The 26,928-nt window shown below is 51.0% G+C and overlaps 1 protein-coding gene across 1 annotated transcript; it reads right to left on the bottom strand.

The window, feature by feature from the left end:
• Nucleotides 1–266: 266 nt before the first annotated feature.
• Nucleotides 267–24,854, bottom strand: Gltp (glycolipid transfer protein). The gene is made up of 5 exons (XM_077105214.1): nt 24,642–24,854; nt 7,722–7,780; nt 6,462–6,595; nt 3,449–3,599; nt 267–1,425 (listed from the first exon to the last, which is right to left on the bottom strand). Exons 1-5 carry the CDS (start codon nt 24,742–24,744, stop codon nt 1,243–1,245), a joined length of 630 nt encoding a protein of 209 aa, XP_076961329.1. The 5' UTR covers nt 24,745–24,854; the 3' UTR covers nt 267–1,242.
• Between the last annotated feature and the right edge of the window lie 2,074 nt (nt 24,855–26,928).

The raw sequence follows: 26,928 nt of genomic DNA, 5'->3' as shown, positions 1-26,928 counted from the left end.
AAAATGAATGAACCATGGATTGCTGAGTGCAGTGGTGCACGCCTGTTATCCCAGAGGCTTGGGAGACTGAGGCAGGAGGGTCCCAGGTTCGAAGCCAGCCTCAGCACCTTAGCAAGGTCCCTAAGCAACTTAGCAAGACCCTGTCTCTAAATAAAAATAAAAAAGGGCTGGGGATGTGGCTCAGTGGTTAAGCGACCCTGGGTTCAATCACTGGTACTAAACAAATAAACAACAACAACAACAAAAACTGAAACAACACACAGATGTGATTCCAAAATAGACATTTGTTTATTAAGGATCATTTAGTTTCTGCATACAAATCACCAATTGTTCCTCATTGGGTTTTTAAACACACATCACTTGTTCTGGGGTTGCTTTGTTTGTCCCCACTTTAAAAAATAGAGTTCTTTTTAGCGCCAAAAAGGACAGTTAAGGCAGCAGGGTGTTTCCTGGGGTCTCATGGGCTGGAGGGCTCCCATCTCCCCCTCCAGAAATTCATGTGGTAGGTAGTTTCTCAGGTTGGAAAACCTGTCCCTGAAGAAAATAATCGTGCAGAAGAATGCAGATACAGTCATCTGTGGTCAACTGTGTGTGCCCAACAGCTGGAAAAGAAACACCCTCTTGGTCATCAAAGACTTGCTGGTTGGTTTCGGCTACTTAAAAAAAAAAAAAAAAAAACTGGAGGAAAGAAGCCAGTCAGAGTGCAGGGTTCCTTAGTGATGTGCTGTGAGGTCGCTGCACACACCAGACAAGGACACACACCAGTTTGCTTTTTCAAACAACGCAGTAGGGACCCTGCATAATTCCCTATCAACTCTTCTTGGCCCTTAAAATACCCATAGCTGGGTTCAGCGACTTCCTCCAAGGACACCTGCTTCTCCATAAAGAGAGGCATCCACCCTCGCCCAGGAGCTGTGCTCCTGGAGGGGAAAGAACCAAAAACCAAAAACCCTAGGACTTGATTGATTAGAACGGTTAATGGATTTTTTTCACACTGACACAGGGGTCCAGTGGGTCTACCTGCGGTGAAATCCAAAGGAGATTTGGAAGGAGGATCATGAATTATTGCTTCATTAGAATAGATCCCCCCCCAAAAAAATGACTTTTAAAAGCAGGGCCGACGCCTGCAGGCCCCAGCTGGGCTGAGGGGCTCTGGGGACGCAGAGGGCCCACGGCTTGATTCACAGTGATCGGGTGGCGGGTGGCCGGTGGCGCTGGCCGGCGGCCATGGGCCGGCGCCGCCTACACCTTGTAGTTGAGCTCGGCGTTCATCTTGGTGTACATTTCGTAGATGACGTCGATGGTGGCCGTGTAGTTGACCAGGAAGAGGCGGATCTTCTCCAGGCACTCCTCCTCTGTCACGTTCTGTCCCTTGGAGAGGGCCTTCAGGAAGTCCGACTTGTAGGGCGCTGCGTACAGCGCGGCCTTGAGTGGGCGAGAGGGGCACCGGGTTAGTGGGGCACAGCCGGGACCCCAGGCCCGCGCTGAGATCTGGCCGGGTTCCCCAGGTCCATGCGGGGCAGGGTCTGTGCTGTCTGTGGTGTTGGGAGGGAAAGGAAAAGGGAGGTGTGTTTTCCCTTCTACCCCCGTGAGGGACAGCAGGAAGGACACCAACTAGGGGGACGGACAGACAGACCTGGACGCACACTCCAGCTTGTGCCGCCGACTAGCTGTGAGCCTTGAGCAAGTTACTTAGCCTCTCTGAGCCTCAGTTTCCTTGTCTGTAAAGTGGGGATAATAATGGCATCCACCTGAGTCACTTCCGTCAAGATGGGGGAGATCATGCCAAGTGCTCGGCAGAGCACCAGGCACAGGGGCTGGCGCCGGGCACACGTGAGCTTGGGGCTCGCATGCTCTGGAAAAGGGGACCGGCTGCTTGGGGAAGCCCACTGAGTGGGCACAGGCTGCTAATCCAGGCTGCAGTCTTTCTTTTGTCCTCAGCGGGTGACACTTCCCCAAATTTTAGAACAGAAAGCAGCAGCAGTTGCAAGCTCAATTTTTTTTTCTTAAGAGAGAGAATTTTTAATATTTATTTTTTAGTTTTCGGCGGACACCACATCTTTGTTAGTACGTGGTGCTGAGGATCGAACCTGGGCCGCACGCATGCCAGGCGAGTGCGCTACTTCCCCAAATTTTAGGACTTAGAAAGTGCACTTGAAAAGCACTGAGAAGCCAGGAGCAGTGGCACACGCCTGTGATCCCAGTGACTCGGGAGGCTGAGGCAGGAGGATCCTGAGTTCAAGGCCAGCCTCAGCAACTTAGCAAGACTCTGTCTCAATGTAAAAAATTTAAAAAGGGTCAGGGATATAGCCGAGCGTAGAGCAGCCCTGGGTTCAATCCCCAATACTAGAGAAATTTAAAACAATAATAAAAAATAAAAAATATGAGGATACTGAAGCTCCAGGACTTCCAGCCCCATTTTATTTGTTTTTAAGAGCTGGGGCCTGGCTGTGTGGCCTAGGTTGGTCTCAGACTCCTGGGCTCAAGTGATCTTCTCGCTTAGCCTCCTGAGCCACCACACCAGTCCCCACTCCTGCTCCGTGGGCTAGGACTTGACTTATGGGAGCACCACCGACCTCGCCTGTGAGCTGGGGTAAGAGCAGTCCCCGTGTCCCGGAGCATCGGGGGCTGCGGTCAGACAGCTCCCTGAGACAGGCATGCAGGCCATTTGTCCTCTGTGGGGACAAGGCACCGAGGGGAGGGTGGTCTCTCAGGGTGCCCCTGGGAACTGGCCCTGTCCCAAGCCATGCCAGGGGACTGTGCCAGAGGTGACATTTCCTGCCTGGACCTCGCCTGGCTCCTGACCCAACTGCTCTCAGCATGTGCCTCTCGGGGATGAGTCTGGCCACCACTCCCTGGTTTTGGGGCAGTGAGGATGAACAGGCAGTTAACTGGGGCAGGAAGCTAGCCACTAGCCACGGCAGGCTGCAAGGCCTCGCTGAGACGGAGGGTCAGCAAGAGGCAGGTGGCCAGCAGCAGCCTGCAGGGGACATTCCCCCAGTGGGCGTCTCTGCTGGTAACCCTAAGGACCCTGCGCTAGCCAGGCTGGCGCTGGAGCTCTGGTTCCAGGAGCCCTGTCAACATCACCCCAGCGCAGGCCACCAAGAACCCCGTGGGCCAGTGTCCTTCCAGCAGAGGCCTCAGTGGGGACAGGGGCTGTTGCTCCTTCCTTTCCAGGGTGGGGAATCCAGATTGAACCTGGGGGCAGTAAGGCCAGGCCACCCGCAGTCCTCAGGGGCTCTGCTGTCAGGCCGCACGGGCACAGCACCTGCAAACGCCACCCCCAGGGCCATGAGCAGGGCTGGCCAAGTGGGCGGGAAGGGACCCTCAGTGCGGCAGCTTGCCCCAGAAAGGGCACCCCAAGGGGCAAGCGCAGGCCCCAGGGGAAGCCTGGGGGTGGAGCTGCAGTGGGTGGTCCCCCGCTCCCCAGTCCTGGAGGGCGGCTCACCTGGAAGATCTTCTGCACAATCCAGCCGTGGTACTTCTTGAGGGCCATCTCGTAGGCCTTGGTGGCATTGACGCGGATGAGGTTGGGGTGGTTCTCGTCCCGCTCGCCATCACAGATGCTCTGGAGGAAGACCTGGATGAAGCGAAGGCCTCTGTGGCCCAGAGAGGGTGGCTCTTTAGGACCCGTGTCCACAGCCAGCGCTCCCTGCCATGGTGGGGCTCCTGCATCTGAGCCCAGCACCTCCTGTGAGCCACGTGTTCATGGGGCACTGCCCTCGGCCCAGCCTCACTCCTGCCATGAGGACATGGCTGCCAGGCGCAGCCTGGTCCCTCCCGAGCACCTTGCCCGGCTGTGAGACCCCCAGGGTGGGGTCTGAGCCTGTCCTCTCCGTGTCCATGTCCACGTGACCTCTCACAGGTTGGCACGTGCCAGGCAGCTGTCGGGGCCTGAGGGTGAAGTGCTGGCCCTCAGGGGGAACACGTCAGGGGGGCTGCAGAGCCAGCCCCCGCCCCTGGGGCTCAAGGCTATCCCACGCCCCTGGGACCCTTCTGAACCTGCCACACTGCACGACGGCTGCCCAGCCCATGCTCCCGTCACGTCTGCACGATTCAGTGGCCACAACAGACCTCCTCAGAGCCAGGAGAAGGGGGTACCAGTCCTTTAGTGTCATCTCCCGCCCGTACCCCATCCCCCAGGAGGCTGAGTGGGGTGCCATTAGCCACTTCACAGAGAACTCTGAGGTTCCTCCAAAGGCTCCCAAGCCAGGACCCTCCCAGCCTGCGTCACCCCCAGCTGGGCCCCTGCCTCTGCTGCCCCTCCCTGTGCCAGTAGGTCTCCAGATGGTCCACTCCACTCGTCCCTGCAGGATGGTGGGGGTCAGCTAGAGTGCAGGGCCCTCACAGGGCAGGAGTGCTGGGTTTAGGCACCGAAGAGACCCTCACTCCTCACCCTTGAGGTGAGGCAGACCCTCCAGGTTCAGCCCAGAGCCCACCAGGGATCGGCCTGGAGCCCGGAGCTGAGGATGGCTAGGACGTGGCCTGCCCTGGACAGCAGTTGCTCTGGAGCCCTGGTTCCCCCTCCCCTGACAATCAGGATGGTGTCCCCGAAGGCCCCCTGACCCACTGTGACTGCTCCTGCCCCCGGGTGGCTCCTCAAGAGCCCCCTAGGCTTGTGTTCCTACCCAAGCTGGTCTGGGCTTCTCAGGCTGCGGCCTCACGCCCACCCCGAGGCCTGTGTGCCAGGTCTGCAGCAAGGCTGTGCCCTCCTCCGTGGGACCCTCCTGCCCAGCCTGGGACACTCCACGTGGCTCCGTCCTCCAGGAAGCACCCCCTGCCCTGTCTCTGATATTCTGCTGCTCAGATCTGCCCGCCATTGACTCCCCCAGACAGCGATGCCAAAGGAGGCCGCAGAACGCTCCTGGTTCACCCCCTTGGCCGGCTGCTGACCACCAGTGCCCCTTGGCCTGGCCTAGCTCACATCTAACAATCAGGACATCTCCTCCAGCTTGCTCCTCCCCAGAAACCACAGCACCTGCGAGGTGGATGGACCCGAGTCTCTAGTGACCAAGGCAGGCAGCTTGGCAGGGACACTTCCTAAAATGTGCTATAGGGTGCCGTCTGCAGACCTGCTCCTGCCCAGCTTCACCCTCCCTGCTGCATTTCACCAAGATGACAGTGTGATGGGGCTGGGGGTGGCAGGAGGGCTCCAGGGGACAGTGGAGAGAATGGGGCGGGCTCCCTCCCAGCTCTTGGTCCAGGCCTCCAAGGGAGGACAACCCTGGGGACACCTGCGGGGCCAGGAATGGGCCTCTGGCCTCATAGCCGCTGCTGGTGCTGCACAGGTACAGGAGAATCCTGGAGCTGGTGGAGACCCAGGGGTTCAGAGCACAGTGTGTGCGGGCCCCAGTGCAGAGGATGCCCATGTGCAAATCAGACAGAAACCCTTCTCTTCAAGACTGTTGTTTCTCTGAGTGTGGTGGTGAGCACCATGATCCCAGGGACTCAGGAGGCTGCAGCAGGATGATCACAAGTCGCAGGCCAGCCTGGACAGCTTGTTTTTGGTACTGGGAATGGGACCCAGGGGTACTTAACCACCAAGTGACATTCCTGGCCCTTTTAAAATTTTTTTCTTTTGAGACAGGGTCTCACTAAGTTGCTTAGGACCTTGCTAAGTTGCTGAGGCTGGCTTTGAACTTGTGATCCTCCTGTCTCAGTCTCCTGAGTCACTAGAATCACAGGTGCATGCCACTGTGCCCCAGCTGGCCTGGGCAACTTAACAAGCCCGCCTCAAAACAACAACGACAAAAAAAGGTAGTGGGGAGGGGGTAGAGCTCAGTGGTAGAGCACCCTGGGTTTAATCCCTAGGACATCCCCCGCCACACAAACACGGCTGTTATTTCTGTCAAGAAACTAACATAGAAACCCACCTTGTGCATTATGTGACCAACCATGAACAGGACACCTCTGTGTGGTGCACAATCTGTGCAACTGTGCTTGGAAGACCTGGGTGTGCAACTTGGCCTCCAAATGTCCCTGGAGCCTCCTCTGCAACACGGGGAGGCAGCACACCTAACCCACAGCCTATGAAACTCAACCCGAGTAGGAAGAGCTTAGCCTAGTGCCTGAGGATGGAACAGACGCTTGCCATTCTGCTCTAGGGACTAGAACAAGGATGTGTCACCACTGGACAGGCTCTGGCCCTTGGGAGGCTTTTTCTTGGCCATTAATAAGCATCACACGGGCTGGGCTGTGGCTCAGCAGTAAAGTGCTTGCCTAGCACGTGCAAGGCCCTGGTTTGATCCTCAGAACCACATAAAAATAAATAAGTAAAATAAAGGTATTGTGTCCAACTACAACTAAAAAATAAAATGTAAAAAAAAAAAAATTAAAAAGTCTTTCAACTTAAAAAAAAAATAAGCATCCCACTAGAAGCGGGTGTGGACCCCACGCGGGTGTGGCAGGGCTTCCCCCCTGCACAGGACCGAGCCCTGGGCCCGCCTCTGCCCCGCCATCACCTTTTCAGCCACATCAGTGCCAGCGTGGCCCCCACTTTGGGCCATTCTGCTCCATACATTTCCTTCTCCACCTCCAAGATGTTCTGCAGGGTCCGGAACTTGGCTGGGTTGGTGTCATACACAGCTTTGATTTTCTGAAATGGAACACACGGGGTTTTCCACTTGGAAAAGCTGCTCACAGCCAGCCATGTTGCTGCTGGGAGGAGTGCCTGTGGGAGCGGCAGGACTCCAGCACCAACTCCCCTGGGCACTCCTGTCTACTGTGTGCGCTCTGCATTCCAGGCAGAGTCTCACGTGGTCCAGTGGCAACCCTGAAGTTGCCATCAGTATCCCAATCTGCAGATGAGGACACTGAGGCTCAGAGAGGGCCAGTGACATGCCCAAGGCCACACAGTATGCAGGTGGAGCAGGCCCCAGCTTGCCTGGCGCTAGAGTCCACCTCCTCCAACCACCACTGACCCTGCCCCAGACACCAGGTGCTTCAAGTTTCGCTTCTGTGAGAGAGTAGACATGGGCTCGTAGGATTCTGAACTGGAGCCAGGTCGGGCTGGGTGGGAATCCCAGCTCTGCCACTTTCTTTTATTTTTGGTACCAGGGATTGAGCCCAGGGACACTTACCCCCTGAGCCACACCCCCAGCCCTTTCTTATATTTTATTTAGAGTCAGGGTCTCGCTGAGTTGCTTAGAGTCTTGCTATGTTGCTGAGGCTGGCTTGGAACTCATGATCCTCCTGCCTCAGCCTCCCAAGCTGCTGGAATTGCAGATGTGCGATATCACGCCCAGCTGTCACTTTCTAAGTGACCTTGAGTGAGCCTTTGACTCCTGGTCCTCAGCTTCCTCATTTGTCAGAAGTCCTCAAAGGGCCACTGGTTCACGTGGTAAGCCCCAAGGCTGTGTGGGCCCTGAGTGGACCCTCGAGGGGAGGGGCTCTGTAGCTGGGGGATGGCACCAGAAGGCCCAGGGCCAGGGAAGGAGAGAGCTGGGCCAGTGCCACCTGTGGACTTTGGCATTGACTTGTTTGGTGGAGGTGGCAATATCCTCCTGCCTAAGCCCTGCCCAGCTGCCGCTAGGTGGCGCCATTACAGAGGAGGACCAGGAACTTCAGGCTCCAGTGCATGATCTTGGGGCCAAGCCTGTCTTCCATGACAGCTCCCTGTCCCTGGACTGGGGAGCCTGCAGCTGGGAGCAGGGTGCTGGCGACGGGAGCAGGTTTAGATTACTGTGGGTGCTGTAGCTGCAGCTGCCAGGCCAAGTACATACCGTGATGTTGCCACTTATGTCTGCCTTGATGGGTGTAAACACGGGGGACCCAAGGCAATCTGGGGGAAAAATGACAAGAGAGATTTAGATTCCCAACAGGGGTAATGTCCAGGACCGCTGTGGGCCACAGAGGAGTGGAGGTCTGAGGAGAGGCCACCGTGTTTAGGGGCAGGCAGAGTTGTTCACAGGAATCAGAGATGTTCTTGGACAAGTCCATCTGGGGAGTGCTGGGACCAGATGGTCACGAGAGCAGGACTTTTCAGAGCCTTTAAATGGAGGCTGAAGGGCTCAGAAGCGCATCCTTCGTCCACCCCACTCTGCCTCGCCCAGCACCTCCCACTAGAACTTTCTGCCATCCGGGCCCCGTCCTGCTGCACTGTTCAGCGTGGCACCCACATGACTTGGGCTTGACTCAGCTCTGCACCTATAGGGGTGGGGCACATCCCCTCAGCTTTCTGAGCCCACATTTCCTGTCTAGCAGGTGATACAACAGACCCCAGGGACTTGAAGCCCCCGATGTGCACTTCGTCCCCCTAGAAGCGCCCTGTGCTTCACAGCAGGCTTCTGGCTCTTCCTGGCAGAGCCTGGCCCAGCAGTGACCCCGCCAAGCTCATGGAACACAGACCTACAAACTGCCCCTTGGGAAACACGAGACGCCTGCTGCCTGCCTCCCTTCCACCCCTGTCCCCTGGTAGGCTGTCCCAGGGCCAGGGCCAGGACACAGATCAAAGAACCTGTGGGCCCACAGGTTCTTCACCACAAGGCTCAACACAGACCTTGCTCTTGGGCCTGATGTAGGCAGCTGCCTGTCCTCTCCTTCCATCACCAGGCTGACACACAGCTGGGGACCAAGGCCCCTGAGCAGCACAGAGGTGGGTGCCAAACTGTGGGCAGGACCCTCAATATAGGCACCGACTGACCTCCCGGGTGGGGCTGGGGAAAGTACTTCTACAGGCCAATTCCAGCCAAGGTGACCCAGCACACCTGGCTGGCCATCTGGAATGTTCTAATTGCACCGGATGCTTTAAATGAAACACCCTGTCATGAGGGCTAGGGGTGCCGATGGATGGCGCTGGAATTGTCACCCGGCCACTCCTCAGCTGAGCACATCTCCTCCCCTCTGTGTTTCTCTGTCTCCTAGTGTGTCAAAGGGGGCAACTACAGTGCTTATTTCATAGGGTTGTCATAGGAATTAAAAATAGTGCGTCAGCTGGGACAGGGCTCAGTGGTGGAGCCCATGCTTGGCATGTGCAAAGCCCTGGGGTTCCATCCTTAGCATGAATGTGCATGTGTGAGCCGTGTCACACACTACATATATGTAAATAAATAACACATCAAACACCCTGAAGGCTCCGTGAGGTGAACCCTGGATAAATGGGCTTTAATCATTTTCATGACTTCATATCATCATGATCAGAGTCAGGATCCTTAGTCCAGGGGCAAAGCTGCCCACCAAGGGCCAGCCGGCACCTCCCCTAGGTGGCCACATCCGAGGGTGGAATTCTCAGTGGCAGAATGCTTGCCTAGCCCGTGGGAAGCCTGAGTTCCATCCCCAGCACTGCGAACAAACAGGACACAGGGCAGGGGCTGCTCAGGTGCTGTGCCAGGGGTTCAGGCCGCCCAGACGGCCTGCCAAGGGCTCTAGTGCAGTAACCACTCCATCCCACCCTGTGTCCCTGCCTGAAGCACCACTGAACTCGTCCTGGGTCATGCAATCTGTTAGTCCCAGGAGATGCTCCCTCTTTAACAATGCGAGAGAACCGGGATTTTCTTTCCTCTGCTAGTGAATCTTGATAGTGCGGCCGGGGATCACCAATTCCAACTCGCATGCCTGTCATCCTAGCAGCTCGGGAGACTGAGGTAGGAGGATTGCAAGTTCAAAGACAGTCTCAGCCACTCAGGGAGGCCCTCAGCAACTCAGTGAGAGCCTGTCTTGATATAAAAAATCAGTTGTCCAAAGATTCGCAGGGGACTCATGGTTGGCCGGAGGAATGCACAGACAGGTGCAGCAAATTATGGTAGAACCTAGGGCTGGGGATGTAGCTCAGGGGCAGAGCCCTTGTCTAGCATGCTCACGGCTCTGGGTTCAATCCCAAGTACCATAAATAATAAATGAAATCTAAAATTATGGCAGAATCTAGGTGGTAAGTGTATGAATATTCACTGTGAAATTCTTTCGCCTTTGCTGGATGCTTGAAATTTTTCATAGAAAATATTGGAAATGAAGATCAGGTTTGGGGCTTTCTGCTCAAAGTCACACTTCTTTCTTCTATATTTTTCTTGCAAGTACCTTTCACCATCCAGCGATCATAGTTACACTTTCAATGCTTTGCTTACCGGCTGTCTTGCCCACCATACGGAGCTCTGAGAGGCCTGGCACCCAGCTCAGTCAGTGACCCCACCAGGTGCGGGGATGATGTCTGTGCAGTGACCGAGGGAAGGACTGTGGGAAACGTGGAACCTACCGGGCTATTCCCTGCGAGGCGCCTTAGACCCCCCCAGATGGTGAAGGACTCATGAAGGTGGGGACCTCAGTTTCCCTGCCTGTCACAGGAGGACCCTGCAAGACATCCCAGACGCTCTGAGGAGGCGGCATCCCTAGGTCAAGCCAGTGCTCGGAGCCCGGCTGTGATTGCTGACACTGCCCCAGGATGATCTATGCAGTTTTCAAATGCCAAGACTGGAAACCAGGGCTTGGGGACAGGGCAGCAGCAATCAAGGGGGTGGCTTCTTAGCTATTCTCAATGACTCAGGTTGCTCCACGTTAGATGCAGAAAAAAATGTTCTCAGCATCCTGGTCTTTGAAAAATGGCTTTGGTGCCCTTCTGGTGGCCCTGCCCTGATGGCGGGGAGAAAGGCTTTTTGTCTGGGGTTCTCCTGACAGTGCGCTCCAGGGTCACGGGGCCGCTGTGGTCAGCAGGAGCCGGGACCTGACAGTAGGCCTTATTGTGTGGTGGCGGGGCCCAGGACCAGGGCTGCTCAGCTGTGGGGGAAGGACGGCGTGCTGAAGGGCACTTCTGAGGCAGGGGACCCGCAGAGGCAGAGAGGGGGTTCAGACAGACCTCAGCAGAGAAGAGGGGGAGGGTAGGGGCTGGGAATGGGTCCCCAGCATCCACAGGAAGGGGCCATGCACAGAGGGGACCGCAGGCAGGAGCGGTGCTCCCCTGCACATCTCCAGCTCCGCGGTCTCCACGCATGCGCAGTGTGCAATGGCCACCGCAAGCATCCCTACGTGGCTTCTGGTGATCAGAAGCCAAGGGCCTGGTGCCCTACAGCCAGCCAGTCAAGGGCTCAAAACCTGACTCTGGTGTGGCTTTGGCCAAATGACTTGACCCTCTGGGCTCCGCCCTTCACTTCCTATCGCCCAGAAGTGCTGCCCAAATGGCACCAAGCCCAGAGAAGCCAACTGACTTGCTCAGGGCCACACAGGAGCACCAGGAACTCGGACCCATTACAGAGCCAAGGCTGCTTCCAGTACACCCTCGTCTTTCTTTCTAGAGTGTTCCCATCTACTTGTGTAAAAAGTGAAAAAGAAAAGAACTCTCACAGACATCAGAGGAGGGTTTAATTCCCAAGCAGCAGTGGCCTTTTGGACAGGTTGAACTTGGTGCTGCTCAGACAGAGAAGGGCACACTTCTAGTAAGGCTGCCTAGTGCTCCTGCAGCCTTACCTTTCCAACAGAGAGCAGCCTGCCACAAAATGACCTTTCTTGTTTTACCAGTTTTTAAGTTACCCTAAACTTGTTTTAATCGTTGTTAGCAAACAGGCTCTTTAAAATGTCACCAGAACCTGTCTGCCTGGAGGGAGGGAGGGGGCTGGGCTGGTTTTCTAGTTCATCATCCCACCTGGGGCGGGGGTGGGGAGGTTGTTACCAGCCAGTTATGATCCCACCATCTTATTTCCTGGAACCAGCTCAGATGGGCACAATACAGTAAAGATGGGATTATTGGCAACACCTCGCCCCTGCTTTTTGGTGGACATATTTTTTCCTCCTAAGCATGCTACTTAATGCTGAAGGCATAAGGAAAAGACCAATAAATTTGATTATAAAATAAAGACTATGAGGCAGGGGGAATCCTACCACTAATCAAAGCCAGACAGTAAACCAGGGTGGGAGGTAGCATCTGTGTAACAAATAGAACAGATAAAAAACCATTATTCCTAGTGTGCAAAGCGGTTTTACAAATTCATAAGGAAAAAAATATATAACAATGAGTAATTCACAGAAGAAATGAAAAAGATGCTTAATCTCAATAATAAAAAAGAAAATTAAAATAGGGTAATATTTTTCATCTACCAATTTTTTTTTTTTTGTACTGGGTCTTTAATCCAAGGGCACTTTACTGTAAGTTACATCCCCAGTCTTTTTATCTTGAGACAGGGTCTTGCTAAGTTGCTTAGGGCCTCGATACATCACCAAGGCTGGCCTCGAACTTTCAATCCTCCTGCATCAGCCTCCTGAGTTGCTGGAAAGACAGGCATGTGGCATGGTGCCTGGCTCATCTACCAAATAACTTTATGAATGTACCAACCTTCTCTGTTCACCTGTTCTGGATGGAATTTGTCAAAATATAACACAAATGTCCCTGCTTTCAAACAACAGTGTTTGTAACTTTCTTTTTCTATTCTTTCTTCCTTTCTCTTTTCTTTTTTTGGTATTAGGGATTGAACCCAGGGGCGTTTAACCACTGAGCCACATCCCCGGTCCTTCAGATGTTTTATTTTGAGACAGGGTCTTGCTAAGTTGCTTAGGGCCCAAGTTTGCTGAGGCTGGTTTTTTTTTTTTTTTTTTTTTTAATGAATATTTATTTTTTAGTTTTCGGCGGACACAACATCTTTGTTTTGTATGTGGTGCTGAGGATCGAACCCGGGCCCCATGCATGGCAAGCAGGCGCGCTACCGCTTGAGCCACATCCCCAGCCCCCTGAGGCTGGTTTTGAACTTGGGATTCTCCTGCCTCAGGAGCTTGGGATTTCCCAGGTATCTGGGATTTTTCAGCCTGCACCATGGCACCCAGCCTCTTTGGGTACTTTTAAAACCTTCTCCCGATGGTTGGGGGCTATTCCACCTGCTCTGTGTGCAGCTCTTCTATTCTGATAGACACTTGAAAGACAAATAGCCCACAGTGTCAGAATCACCTGCAGAATAGGAGACAGACACCCAGGAATCCAGGGGAAGGACTTGTGCATGATGTCCAGGACTACTCTGGCTGCCCAGGGGCCATTCAGGGCCTCCTGCCTGGGTCTCTGCCACAGTTCAGATGGGGTGACACTGCCCAAAAAGCAGAATTCCCCATAAGCTAACAGTTACCAAATGCCACCTGGAATCAGACTCATTTCCTTTTTTTCTAGCCTCGGCAGAGTTGGAAAGCACAGTTCTTGTGCTCTGAGCGAGGCCACAGTGCAGCTGTGGGTCCAGCCCTCTGGCAGAGCGCTTGCCTAGCACATTTGAGGCCCTGGGTTCCTGCCTGGGTTCCTGCCTTGCAAAAACAAACCCACCAAACAAAACCACCGCCAGCACATATGTGGAAATTTCCATCCAAGCTGCCCACAGTGTCTTCCTCTTTTATAACAGGTGAGACCCCCTGTGGGCCAGCAAGGTGCCCTGGCCCACCCTCTCACTGGATCTCAGGAGTAATTTCATTGAGAAACAGATGCACAGTTTTGGAGATGCACCATGTGACTCAGGATGGGAACACACCTAACCCCAACCCATAAATGCTTATTTCAAAAAAGGAGGAGCAGAGGCCTGTGTCGCAATGCCCCCGGGTGTGGGAGGCTCCAGTCCACACTCAGTTGTTTTTTTTTTTCATAGCTGGATAATAAAGTTCAGTTGTTAAAGACACAGGGAGATTAACTTTACAGGCTCTGGGTTACAAGGATCATAATAGGAGGCTCTCAAATTCCAGCTGATGGAGATGAATCATTTATCAATTTCAGGGTAGGGGTTGTCCAGGCTCAGGTCACAGTAAGGATAAGAACCCTGGAAATGTCCATGTTCCTAAAACTGGTTTGTGCTTGAATTTTACTGTTTAAAAACGTGTTTATAAAACCCTTCACAATATTGCTTTTAAAAGTCACCCCAGGTGGGGCTGGGGTTGGGGCTCAGTGATAGAGCACTTGCCTCACACGTGTGAGGCACTGGGTTCGATTCTCAGCACCACATATAAATAAATGAATAAAATAAAAGTCCATCAACAACTAAAAATAAAATATTTAAAAAAAGGCATCCCATGACATGCTAAATCTTTGTCCACAATGACCGACTTTTTTGGCAAAAACCAGCCATGAACTGGGAATGCAACTGGGAAAAATCCCTTCTACTTGCTGTGAAATTAGTTAACCTCTCTAAGCCACAGTTCCCTCGTTTGTAAAACGAGGCTGACAATGACCTTACCTCACAGGGTTGTTGTGAGGTTTAAATGAGTTTTTATAGTAAAGGGCTTAGCACAGTTTCTGGCACCCAGTAAATACTCAATAAAAACAAGATATTATTATTTATGCTTATTATTATACATTATGTTATCAGCTTCATCCTTCCCAAAGGTAAGGCTTCTCTTTAGGGAAGGAATCCAGAAGACAATGATTAAGAAATCAAAGGAGGGCTGGGGGGGCAGCTCAGCTGGCACAGTACCTGTCTCACATGCAGAGGCCCTGGGTTCAACCCCCAGCACCACAAACAAACAAATCAAAGGTGACCTAGCTAGCGTTAAAGAGCTGGCCTAGCATGTCCCAAGCCCTGGGTTCAGTCCCCAGCACTGCATTAGAAAAAAGGAAAGAAAGAAAGAGAAAGCGGAGGAGAAGGGAAAGGAAGGAGGAGGGGGAGACGGATTGACTGATAAGGGCCAAGTCGCCCAGTCATAAAATCATGACTTCAGGTGTATTCAGACCATTAAAAAGGGATTTCAGAAGGGCCTGTAGCCGGGAAGTTTGAGTTGCTGCTAACTGCCTGGCGGACACAAGGTTTTATAGGACCCTGGGGAGGGCCATCCACAGTAAGGACTTTGAAATGCTCAGATACAGTTAACACTCCATCCAAAAAAGGAAAAAAGACCTTGATACAAGTAACACTGTAAGAATGTAACAAAAGGACTCCCTGTCCATCCACCCAGGCCATTCCCAAGCTTAGACAATGAAACCCAAGCCATCATTTCCATTCTAATTAGCCCTTTGAAATAAGCATATTGTCTTATGGCCAGGCCTCCTATCTGGTTCCTCCCCCACAAACCCAGCAGACAGGGGACAGGCCCTGTTCTGCCCCAGAAGCCTTCCCCTAGCCTCCTGTGTTCTGATCCAGGGCTGGTCTCCCTGTCACGGGCTGGACCTGCTTCAAAGCCCCCAGGCCCCTTCTAGTGTCATCAAATCCCCTGCCTCTCTGAACCTGTTTCCTCTTCTGCAAAATGGTGCCAGTTCCTCATATTTCTTTTTCTTTTTTCCCTTCTCAGCTGTGGATGGACACAACACCTTTATTTTGTTGACTTATTTTTATGTGGTGCTGAAGATGGAACCCAGGGCCTCCCCCAGGCTAGGTGAGCACTCTACCACCGAGCCCCAACCCAGCCCTCCTCATATTTCTTAAGGTCCTTGATCTTGGGGCCACACTTGCTGACCAGGGGTCCTGCAGCAGATGTCACCAAGCTCTTGGTCATGCATTCTTCCCATTCCTTTTCAGCCTGACAACAGCTGGCCACCTACACTCTGCGGGATCGCCAGATGCATTGCTAGGTCCCCCAGGGCCTGACTTCTGCCCCCAAGGGAGTCGTCATGGGGCGGAGATGGGGCAGATGCTCTGCAGACCAGAATGGAAGCCAGATTTCCTTCCTGCCTTTCCCTCGGTTCCCGAAGCAGAGGCTGGACATCGGGCCTTGACCCCAAGGCCAGGCTTCCTGGAACGCAGAAAGACCTAACCCCATCATCAAGGGACACAATGGGTGTGCGCGGTTGGTCTGCACGCTGCGCTGGCCTCCCCGTGTTGTGGAGGAGAATGCTGCAGAAATTCCCAGCATGGAGCAGCCCGTGGCAGGCCTGAGCCCTGACAGCTGGTCACAAGACTCAGAGGTGGCTCCTTTTTGGCAGATCCCTGTGTGCAAGAGGTCCAGTTTCTAGGGTGACTGGCCTACCTGTGCAAAGAGGGGGTGAGTCCAGGCCTTCAGCACCAACACCATCTGTGATGCCGCCTCCATGGACCCCCTGGGGGGTCTCGCTGTAGGCTAGTTGGGGGAACACTTGTGCCTGAACGCACAGTTTCAGTCCCACGAAACCAAGGTCAGGCTGGCTCAGCTGGATGTGAACGTCCACGTTTCTCTCCACTCAACTGTCCAGCGTGCTCAAGGCATGGATATCAAAGAAAAGTAGATTCAAAATGACTTTTCCCCTGAGCGCAAAAACAGCCACACAGAGGCTGTTAGGTGGATTGACAGGAAAACATAACTGGGTCAGCGGTGGCTCCCTCCCGGCTTGCTGAGTGGACTCAGGCCAGGTAAGATCATGAGGTGCACCACCAGCACCCTGTAGTTGCTCCTTGAGCTCCTGGAGCCTCACCAATCGCGCCCCTGCAAATGCACCTGCAGCCGATGCCAGGAGGCCAGGAGGCCATAGGCAGTTCCTGAACTGTGCAAACCATCGCACAAAGTGTCTGCTTGACCTGGTCTCTCCGCGAGGGTCCCTCCCAGGCCACAGTCCACGTCGCCTTCCTCTAGAACCCAGCTAGTTCCTCTAGAACTCAACCACAACGGGCACTAGCCTGCTGTACTGGGAAGGTGAATATGATTTCACTTGTCTGTCTTGGGCTATTCTATACAACGATAAAACTCAATGTATATTTGCGTTAACATAAAAAATAACAAAACAGCTGGGCATGGTGGTGCACGCCTGTAATCCCAGAGGCTCAGAGGCTCAGGCAGTAGGATTGCAAGTTCAGAGCCAACCTCAGCAAAAGCAAGGCACTAAGCAACTCAGAGAGACCCTGCCTCTAAATAAAGTACAAAAAAGGGCTGGGGATGTGGCTCAGTGGCTGAGTGCCTTCAATATCTGGTACCCCCCCCCGAAAAAAAAAACATATCGGGGATGTGGCAATGAACCTGAGTTTCAGAAGTGCTTATTGCAATAGGGGCAGCTTCTTACAGGACAAGGGGTAATAAGGGGCTGCTTCCCAGGCAGGAAATGGTGCTGGGAAAACTGGAAATCCATATGCAGCAAAATGAAATTAAACCACTATTTCTCACCATGCACAAAGCTCAACTTGAAGCGGATCAAGGAACTAGGAATTAGACCAGAGACCCTGCACCTAATAGAAGAAAAAGTAGGTCCAAATCTTCATCGTGTCAAGATTAGGTCCTGACTTCCTTAACCAGACTCCTAAAGCGCAAGAAATAAAATCAAGAATTGATAAATGGGATGGAGGGCTGGGGTGGTAGCTCAGTGGTAGAGCATTGCCTAGCATGTGTGAGGCCCCGGGTTTGATTCTCAGCACCACATGTAAGTAAATAAAATAAAGGTCCACTGACAATTAAAACTATTTAAAAAAATAAATAAAATAAATGGGATGGATTCAAACTAAAAAGCTTCTTCTCAGCAGAGGAGAACATCTTTACTACACGCACCTCAGATACAGCACTTAATCTCCAGGATATATAATGAACTCAAAAAACTTAACTCAAAAAAAAAAAAAATATAACCCAATCAATAAATGGACTAAGAAACTGTGAATAGACACTTCTCAGAAGATGATTAACAAATATACAAAAAAAACGTTCAACTTCTCTAGCAATTAGAGAAATGCAAATCAAAACTACTCTAAGATTTCATCTTACTCCAATCAGAATGGCAATTATCAAGAACACAGGTAGGGCTGGGACGTAGCTCAGTTGGTAGAGAGCTTGCCTCGCATGCACAAGGCCCTGGGTTCAGTCCCCTGCACCACACACACACACACACACACACTCACACACACAAATAATACAAGCAATAACAACTGTTGGTGGGGATGTGGGGGAAAAGGAACACTCATACATGGCTGGTGGCACTGGCACTGCAGATTGGTGCAACCACTATGGAAAGCAGTTCGGAGATTCCATGTCCCAATTAAAGGAAAGCTGACCTGTTTTCGACTCCTTCCACAAAGGGACTTCCACACCTCCGCCATTCCTATTTGCATTCAAATAAACAGGAGTGGCAGACCCAGACAGGCAGGCTGCCAGCCTCAGAGGAAATGTGCATATCTGCTCTGGCTCCCAGGCCACTTGCCATGTGGCAAAGTTACCATGGTGCCAGCAGAGCCCCGGATTTCCACAGCCGCCGAGCACCTGGAGAGAAGCCAGGACAATAGGCAGGCCTTGGCAAGAGCACTACGCGAGAAGTCAGAAGGCTGGATCCAAGCCTGGTTATGCAGACGCTCCCTGGCTGTGTGGCCGTGGGCAAGTCACCTTGACTCTGGCTTAAGAGTTTTGGGGCAGTAAGAGAGGAAAATAACTCTGAGCTTCTAGGTTGCCACACACACATACCCCCCACCCCATGAAGTAAGCATTGAACCAAAAATTATAGCAAACCAATCTCTTTGGGCTCACTCTAAGACTATTTAATGAGTGCCACATACCTGTATAGTTGGATTTTTAAAAAATTATATATAATTTTCATCAACAATTTATATATATATATATATATATATATATATATATATATATATATAAATTGTTGATGAACCTTTATTTTATTCATTTATTTACTTGCAATGCTGAGACTCGGACCCATTGCCTCACACATGCTAGGCAAGTGCTCTACCCCTGAGCCACAACCCCAGCCCCTCTATGACTGAATTCTATGGACATCCAATTTAATTGTGCTAGGAGGCATTAATGAAGAAAAATCATGCCTAGAATTTGGATCTCAAGAACTGAAATAATCCAATAATCTAATCAGTAAATAGGCAGATGGTTTACACAGATACTTCTTAAAAGAAAAAAGTACAAATGACTAACAAATATATGAAAAGGTCCAACATTCTTAGCAACGAGGGAAATGCAAGTCAACACTACCCTGAGATTCCATCTCCCTCTGGTCAGGATGGCAGCCATCAAGAAAACAAACAACAAATGCTGAATAGGATGTTGGGGAAAGGAATACTCATACATTATTGGTGGGACTGCAAATCAGTACAACCACTTTGGAAAGCAATGTGGAGATTCCTGAAAACTAGGAAAGGAGCCTCCCTATGACCCAGCGATGCCACTCTTTGGTATTTATCCCAAAGAACTAAATCAACATGCTAGAGCCATACGTACATCCCATCGCTTACAGAAGAGCAATTTACAACAGCCAAGTTATGAAACCAACCTAATCTGTCTATCAGCAGACAAGTGGATGAAGAAAATGTGGTGTATACACACCACGGAGTTTTACTCAGCCATAAAGAGCAATGAAATTCTGTCATTTGAGGTCAATGGATGGAACTAGAGACCATCATGCTAAGTGAAATAAGCCAGACTCAGAAAGCCTAGGGTCAGATGTTTCCTCTCCTATGTGGAAGCTAGAGAGAGAGAGGAATAAAAAGGGGACATCATAAAAATATAAAGGAGACCAGTTATGACAAACAAAAATATTTCCAGGAGGGGAGGAAAAGACAAAATCTACCAAAGTGTGCCATGTCCATTTATGAAACTGCCGTAATGAATCCTGCTCCTGTGTATGATGATAACATACTAATTTAAAATAATAGTAATAGACGGGAGACAGTAAGTAGAACAAAGGGATCAGGAAGAGGGAGGAGGGGAAGAAAAGGGGAAGTACAGGAAGCCAGACAGATGAGACCGCTATGTGCATGTATGGACGTGGTATCATGAATCCCCCCGTTATGTAGAGTTATAATGCACCAATAAAAATAGAAAAAAGAAATGGCATTATACACGTCTAATGATTCTTGACTATAAAAGAATAAAAGGTGGGGGGGAACAGAACAGAGAGTAGGGGAAATCTCTGCTCTTCCACCTCTGGTCTCTCCCCTAGATGGTGAGAGCAAATGCGGTCATCTCCCGCACCAACTCTGATCTGCAGTGGTTGCTGAGGAGGATGCTGAGGCTGGGTGAAGCTCAGAGGAAGAGAGCTTGTCCAAAATGACACCAGACTGTAAGAAAAGAAAAAGAAAGATGCCAAGGCTTCGTCTGAGCTCAAAGGGGAAAACGGTATCATGACTGATTAATAATTCTAGCATGAAGACAGGCTATAAAAGGGGTTATATATTTTAATTCAGTCATGTGTTTAATTTAATCCTGTGTTTTAATTTGGAAAGAGAATGGAAAAGCAGTTTCAGCAGAAATCTAGAAGAATGGGAATGGAACCAAAGGTCTTCATTCAGCAAATGTGTTAGCTTGCCAAGTGCTGGCCCCGAGGAACTCAAGAATGGGATGGCTTCTGCGAGTCCGGGAGGTCAGGGAAGGCTTTCTGGGTGAACTGACCATGAGCTAATTCCTTAAGGGTACGTGGAACCCAGCCAAGTGACAGGTGGGCTAGGAGTGGAACTGGGCCCCGACAGAAGGACCAACAAGGGGAAAGCCCCAGAGACACAGCACAGTGCCACTGTGGGCCTTGGGGAGCCACCGAGGCTGCTAGGCAGGGAGTGACAAGACCAAATGGCATCAGTCTCCCCGCCTCTGCCCTCCAAGTGTTAATGCTCTAGAACAACCATATGATTGACCTAAAAAATGAGAAAGTCAGCCTTGCAAACTGATCAGTTAGGTGAGATCTGATTACTGGGTCAAGATAGAAGCTGGACAAATGGCTGGCCTCTAAGAGAATGTAGTAAAACTTGTACAACTCAAGAGATTTGAGCTAGCGATATGGAGGAAGGACAAGCCCAAAATGATGATGCTCTAAATCAGAGGAGCAGAGGCTGATCTGCAGCCCACACCCACTGAGGGAGGAAGAATCAGTATTCGTCAAGCCCAAGCAATTGTGTCATAAACCACACCTGGCAAAGACTGAAGGGATGTGGCTGCTCCAACAGGTTAAAGCCTCCCCACTCTTGGATGCAGCAATTTCACTTAGAAAAATGAGAATCAGGGCTGGGGTTCTGGCTCAGTGGCAGAGCGCTTGCCTGGCATGTGTGAGGCATTGGGTTCAATCTTCAGTACCACATAAAAATAAATAAATAAAAATTAAAGGTGTTATGTCCATCTACACCTAAAAAAATTATACATACACACACACACACACACACACATATGATGAAAAACATCTTTTAACAGTTCTTAAGAACTGTGGAAAAGCATAACCCACAAAGATGTTCATTGCAGCATTGTTTACTAGATCAAAAAATATAAAACAATGTGAATGTCCAATACTAGGGGATTGGTTGAATAAATCATGGCCACATGGAATCCTAAGCAGCTATGAAAAATGATGACTAAAAAAAAAAAATAAATAAAAAAATAAAAAAAAAAAAAGAAAAAGAAAAATGATGACTGACATGAAAAGATGGTCACGTTGTTTCATTAGATGTAAAAAAAATGGTTATACATATTTTCAAAGATGAATGAGTCTGGAAGGAAAATACTCTAAAATGCCAGCAGTCTCTCTTTAAAAACCTTATTTCACATGGTACTACCATATGATCCAGCTACACCACTCCCAAGTATGTATCCTAAGTCATCAAACTATAGTGAGATAAGTTTATAGCAGCACAATTCACAATAGCCAAATGCGGAGCCAGCCTAGGTGTCCATCAAAAGATGGATGGAAAGAGAAACTCTGGTGTACATACACAATGGAGTTTTTGTTCAGTCATAAAGAAAAATAAAATTATGTCATTTGCAAGAAAATGGATGGAACTAGAGACCATTATGTTAAAGAAACAAGTCAATCTCAGGTCAAGGGCCATAGGTTTTCTCTCATATGTGGGAGCTAAAGAGGAATAAGGAAAAGAAAGGTAGAAGCAGATCTCATAAAAATTAAATCAGTAGAGGAAAGGGACCAGGGGGTGGGAGGTGGAGAGGGAGGGGTGAGTTCTGGGGAGTGATATTGATCAGATTATATTATTATATGTGTGCGTGTATGAATATGCAACAACAAATCCCATCAGTACGTGCAACTACAGTGCACCAAAAAAAATGTGGGAAAAGAAAAAAAATCAACCCCTTATTTCAGAAGGTTGTGATAGGATTAACTAATCAACAAATGACAGACATGATTTGTTTGTGCTTGATTTTCCTTCAATTAACAGATCTTCCTTGCAGAATTGAATACTTTTTAAAAACACAGTTTGGGGGCCCTTTGTGGTTTACATCTGTATCTAGAGTAACAGTTCCCCACCGGGGATGATTCTGGCTCCCTTGAGATAGTTTTGGTTGTCACAACTTCAGGGAGAGGTCTGGACAGCTGCTCAACATCTCACAATGAACACGACAGCCCCACCACCAAGAATCATCTAGCCCCCAAAGTGGGCAGTGCCATCGTGGAGACACCCTGATTGGAAGGAAACCACACAGCAGTGTTTTTCAGACTCCTCACATCCACCGCTCTAGTCCTGCTCCAACTAAGAGAGATCTGTACCACTCAGCCCATCCAGGTGGCCAGAGGCTCCCTGGATCTAGACAAAGCCCTGCATTAGGGCTGACAGCAGATCTCAATGGAACCCTGAGCCCTGGAGAGAACCCTTCTGAGACCCGTGTCTTAAATTCACGTGAGAACGTTGGTCCCCAGAAGCAGCATAATAGTTCAAAATGGATTATCACTGCTTCTTCTTCAAGAGCACTAAACGTTATCCTCCTGGGTGGACAGTAAGCAGCTCTGGTGGGCACAGTGCCCTGTAGTGGTTAACACTTTGTGGGCAAAACCCACTGAGGCTTCTGTCTAAATGATGCTTCTGTTCACAGCTGTGGAGACAGCCAGAGTCACAACAAAGACAACAATCCTTTGAGACCAGGGAAAGGGAGGTAGAGATGCTCTTCTGTCCTGCCTCCAGCTGCTGCCTGCCCCTTTCCTCCCAAACCAGCCAGACAACTGTATCCCAAAAAGGTGCCCCTACATGCAGAACCCACAGATGTGCAACCTGTTGAAGAAGAGGAAGGAACAGGATCCTAGCCCGCCTCACCATGCTGACATTTAGGGCTGGATCATTCCTTGTGGTGGGAACTGTTCTGTGCCCTGTAGTAGGTTCAACAGCACCCCTGTAGCACCCACAGCATCCAGTAACACTCCTGAGTTAAGACAAACAAAAATATTTCCAGACATTGCCAGATGTCCCCTAAGGGGAAAAATCATCCTCAAAATCTGGTTTAAACAGATTCTGAATCCTCCAGGGTAAGCTAGCTCTGACCTGCAAATATTCAGAGGACACAACTGTCACAAAAATAAACAACTCCTCAAGGCTCAAACCAGTTAGCTCCCAAGCCGCTGCCTGGAGATGCAGTATTACCTCAAGCTAAGTTACAGATAATAAGGAAGTTTTGACCATTCGACAGTACTAACTGAGCACCTATTATGTACCAGGTACTGTTCTGGGCACTGGGGACATGGCAGTGGATGTAAAAGGCTGAGACTCTGCTCTCAGGTTGTTTACCCAGATCTGAGAATCAAAAAAGCCAGGCAAGTGCACTCATCCGATTAATTACCTGCTATGAGAAGGAACCAAAATTACTTCCAGGAACTTAGAGACACATAATTATTCCTCACACAAGGAGCAGTTTGGCCTCTGTGCTTTACACACACCCTCACTTGGCTAGCCTAGGAGATCAGCATCCTCATTTCACAGATGGGGATGCTGAGATTCACAAGGCTAGGAGGAACCCGGGATACAAATCTGCATAACCACCCCTGTGGGAAGTAGTGCCCACAGTAAGCCCTGACCACCCATGGGGGCAAGGTAAGAGGCTGCCTAGGTGCCAAATCTCTTCAGTCCAAATTAGTCTGAAGGTTTTGCCTCCTTGAGGATTTCAGCTGGACTCTGCCCTGGAGGCTGGTATCTTCCTGTAAGGATACCAAGTGAATCAGCAGGGCAGGCACTGGGAGAGTCCCCATGGAAGAGAAGAAAGCAGAGGCTCGGGTTGCACCCTTTACTGGGAATGAAAGGCAAAGGGCAGGAGCAGTTGATATTAGCTTCTAGTTCCCGTTTTCCATCCAGGGCCTGTGCTGGGGGGAATCGAGGGAAGGAACGACGGTCTACAACTGGCTTAGGGACCACCTCCATCATGATATAAGGAGAAGGTTCTTCCTCTTTCAGGGCCCAAAATGAGGAAGGGATTTGTACCAAGCAACCTGAGTCTGACATCACCCCATAACCCAGCAACCACTTTCCTAGCCCTGTCCTGAATGGAGGAAAAACTGGTGCTTTCCCCTAGAAAAAGGCCCAGAGTTTTGAAACTCCATCTTCAAATTCCCCTCTCCCCAGCTCCCTGCCCTGCCCCACCCTTGAAGGTGGGGTGGAGGTCTTTGGAATGGAGGAATTCTGAGAGAAAAGTGCACAGGTCCCACGAGGGAGAGGCTGAAGAGAGGGATTATGCATTTTAAAGGGAGGAGTTGAGGACCATTCTAAAGGGGAAGAAAGATGGGGGGAGGGACGAAGGGATTGGGGGCTGCAAGAGTAAAGGATGCGTGGAGGCAGATGGAAAAGGGAGCCCACTGAGCAGAGGTGCCTGAGTTCGGGGAACCTAGGAAAGATGAACAGCTGAGGACAGGGAAGGACTGAGATGCATCTGAAGGACAGGGAGGAATGTCGGGTGTCTGGGGTGCATGGGCAGAGATGGGGTCTGTGACATGTCAGGAGAGATGATTTAGGAGCAGTCTGGGAGAGGGAGAACTGGGGATGCTTGGAAGGAAAGGGGATGGCGGAGGTAGGAGACAGGACTCGGGACGCCCTGGGTAAGCTCGGCGGCAAAGAGTCGGTTGTGTCTGGGAGCGCTCTGGGCCAGCTCCCACCCTCACCCCGGCTCACCGAAGAAGGGCGGCAGGTGGGACACCGCCTCCAGGAAGGGCCCGGTCTCTATCTGCTTGTCCGCGGGCAGCGGCTTCAGCAGGTGCTCCGCCAGCAGCGCCATTTCGGGGTCGAGGCCCGCGGTGATGCCCCAGCCGGCGCCGCGGGCGTCCACGCCGCCCCCCGGGCCGCCGCCGTCAGCGCCGGGGCCGTCACTGCCGCCTGCCGCAGGCTCCGGGGACGCCAGCGTCGCCACTTCCGCCCGCGCCGCGCCCTCGTAGCCGAGCGCTCAGCGCCGCCCGCCGGCGGAGCGACTAAGCTGCCCGGCTCGCCGCCCCGCCCCTCCCACAAACGTCCAATCCGCGCTCGCCGCCGCGCCCGCCCGTCCAATCCGCGCTTGCCTCCGAGGAACTCCGTGCCGCCATTGGCTGGGAGGCGGGGCAGCATGGAAGCGCGGGACTCGCAGGGTCCTGGTCCGCCCAGGTGAGCCGCTCCCAGGTGAGACTTTCCCAGGTGTGCCTCCCGCTAGGCTCCTCAATCCTGGCTGGCCGGTTCGTTGCGGGGCCTCGCTCGCAATCCACCCACTTTCCTGGTCACAGTCCAAACCACAGCTAGTGCCCCTCAGGACCTCCTGCTTCTCCCCCAAATGGGCCCGTCCTCCAAACAGCGGCCGATGACCTTGTTGGATACTCCTGGGGGTATGTGGTTCTTTTAAGCTATTACCAGTGGAGACTCTTGACTGCTGGGTTCTTCATTTTCTATGACTTTACACCTGTTGGATGATGCTAAGGTCACAAGCTACCTCCGCCCCTTCCCAACAGATTCCTGTTTCCCCCAATCCGGAGTCCAGTCTCATCTCAAAAGTCTGATGTTACCTGTTGGACTCAGCTCAGTTTATACCTTAACCTGATTAGGCGCTTTCCCCCTCAAACTAACACTGATCACCCAAACAGCCCAAGGTCTATGCTTCTTAGAACCTGGGTCAGAAATCATCTCCACTGCAATCCACTAAGATGTTCCTGTCCTAAAACTCAATGCACACCTTATCCAAGAATCCCAACACACTGTTGTTGGATGAATTTATTCATTCCAGAATAATTATTCATTGCACCCCTAACTATGTGTAATATACTGTAAAAGGGATTGAGGATAAACTGATGAACGATATATAAAAATCCCTGCCCTCTTGGAGCTGGCATTGTAGTTGGGGACACAGTACAATTCAATATGCAAATAAATAAGACAATTTCAGACACCAATGAGTACAAGTGAAGAAAACAAAACGATGTGGAATAACAGAATGACTAAAGGGTACAGGCTGGGATAGGACATAGGTCTGTAGGTGCAGTACCTCTGAAGAGGTGACATTTGAGCTGAGACCTAAAGGAGAAGTAGGAAGTAGCCAGGCCAAACACCATGCGTGGTTTTGCATGAGCAAAAACGTTAAGGTGACAAAAGATCTTGGTGTGTACAATGGACCAGAGAGAACAGAGGAGGGAAGAGCCAGGGAGTAAGCAAGAGATGAGTGGAATCATAGGAGTTGAGGTTAGGGAGGTGAACAGGGGCTAGGGAGTGGTGAAGATTTTGCATGGGCTGGGGATGTGGCTCAAGCGGTAGTGCGCTTGCCTGGCATGCTTGCGGCCCGGGTTTGATCCTCAGCACCATATACAAAACAAAGATGTTGTGTCCGCCGATAACTAAAAAATAAACATTAAAAAAAATTCTCTCACTCTTTCTTTAAAAAAAAAAAAGATTTTGCATGTTGTGATAAGGGCCATAAGAAATCACTAGTGCCAGAAAAAAACATCTGTACAACCTTATTAAATATCTTTAATTTAACCTTTTAGGGAGCAGATGAGAGAAGAGATTGTTTCAAATCACAGGCTTGACCCAGGCAGGAGGGACAAAGCCATCATCATCTCTTGCACATAACTCAAGCCATGACATGTTCCACCAAGTCAGATCTCTCACTGATAGGAGCCCAAGCCACCAACTTTGGCTTGTTCCCACCCCACCCAACTTCACCACCATGGGCATCCTGTGATATCATCTCCTCAAAGCCTCCTCAGCCTGCCCTGCACCTTGCACCCCAACTCAGTGCCAGAACCCCACCCGTCTTTCAGACGCCTCCATCAATTCCACAGAGATATCACAACCTACACAGGGGCCTCTGGCATCAGGCAACATCCTGATTTCTCAACTTCTCCATCTAGCTAAGACATTGAGAAATGATGGCTGAGAGAAGGAGCACCCTGACATAGAATATGAGCCTGATGTACTGAGATGGTCCCTTGCTCTGGGTTAGTGA

The sequence above is a fragment of the Callospermophilus lateralis genome, chromosome 1 (genome assembly GCF_048772815.1).
Source record: "Callospermophilus lateralis isolate mCalLat2 chromosome 1, mCalLat2.hap1, whole genome shotgun sequence".
Lineage (NCBI taxonomy): Eukaryota > Metazoa > Chordata > Mammalia > Rodentia > Sciuridae > Callospermophilus > Callospermophilus lateralis.
Note: the sequence above shows the minus strand (reverse complement) of the source record. Positions and strands in the feature narration are given on the sequence as shown.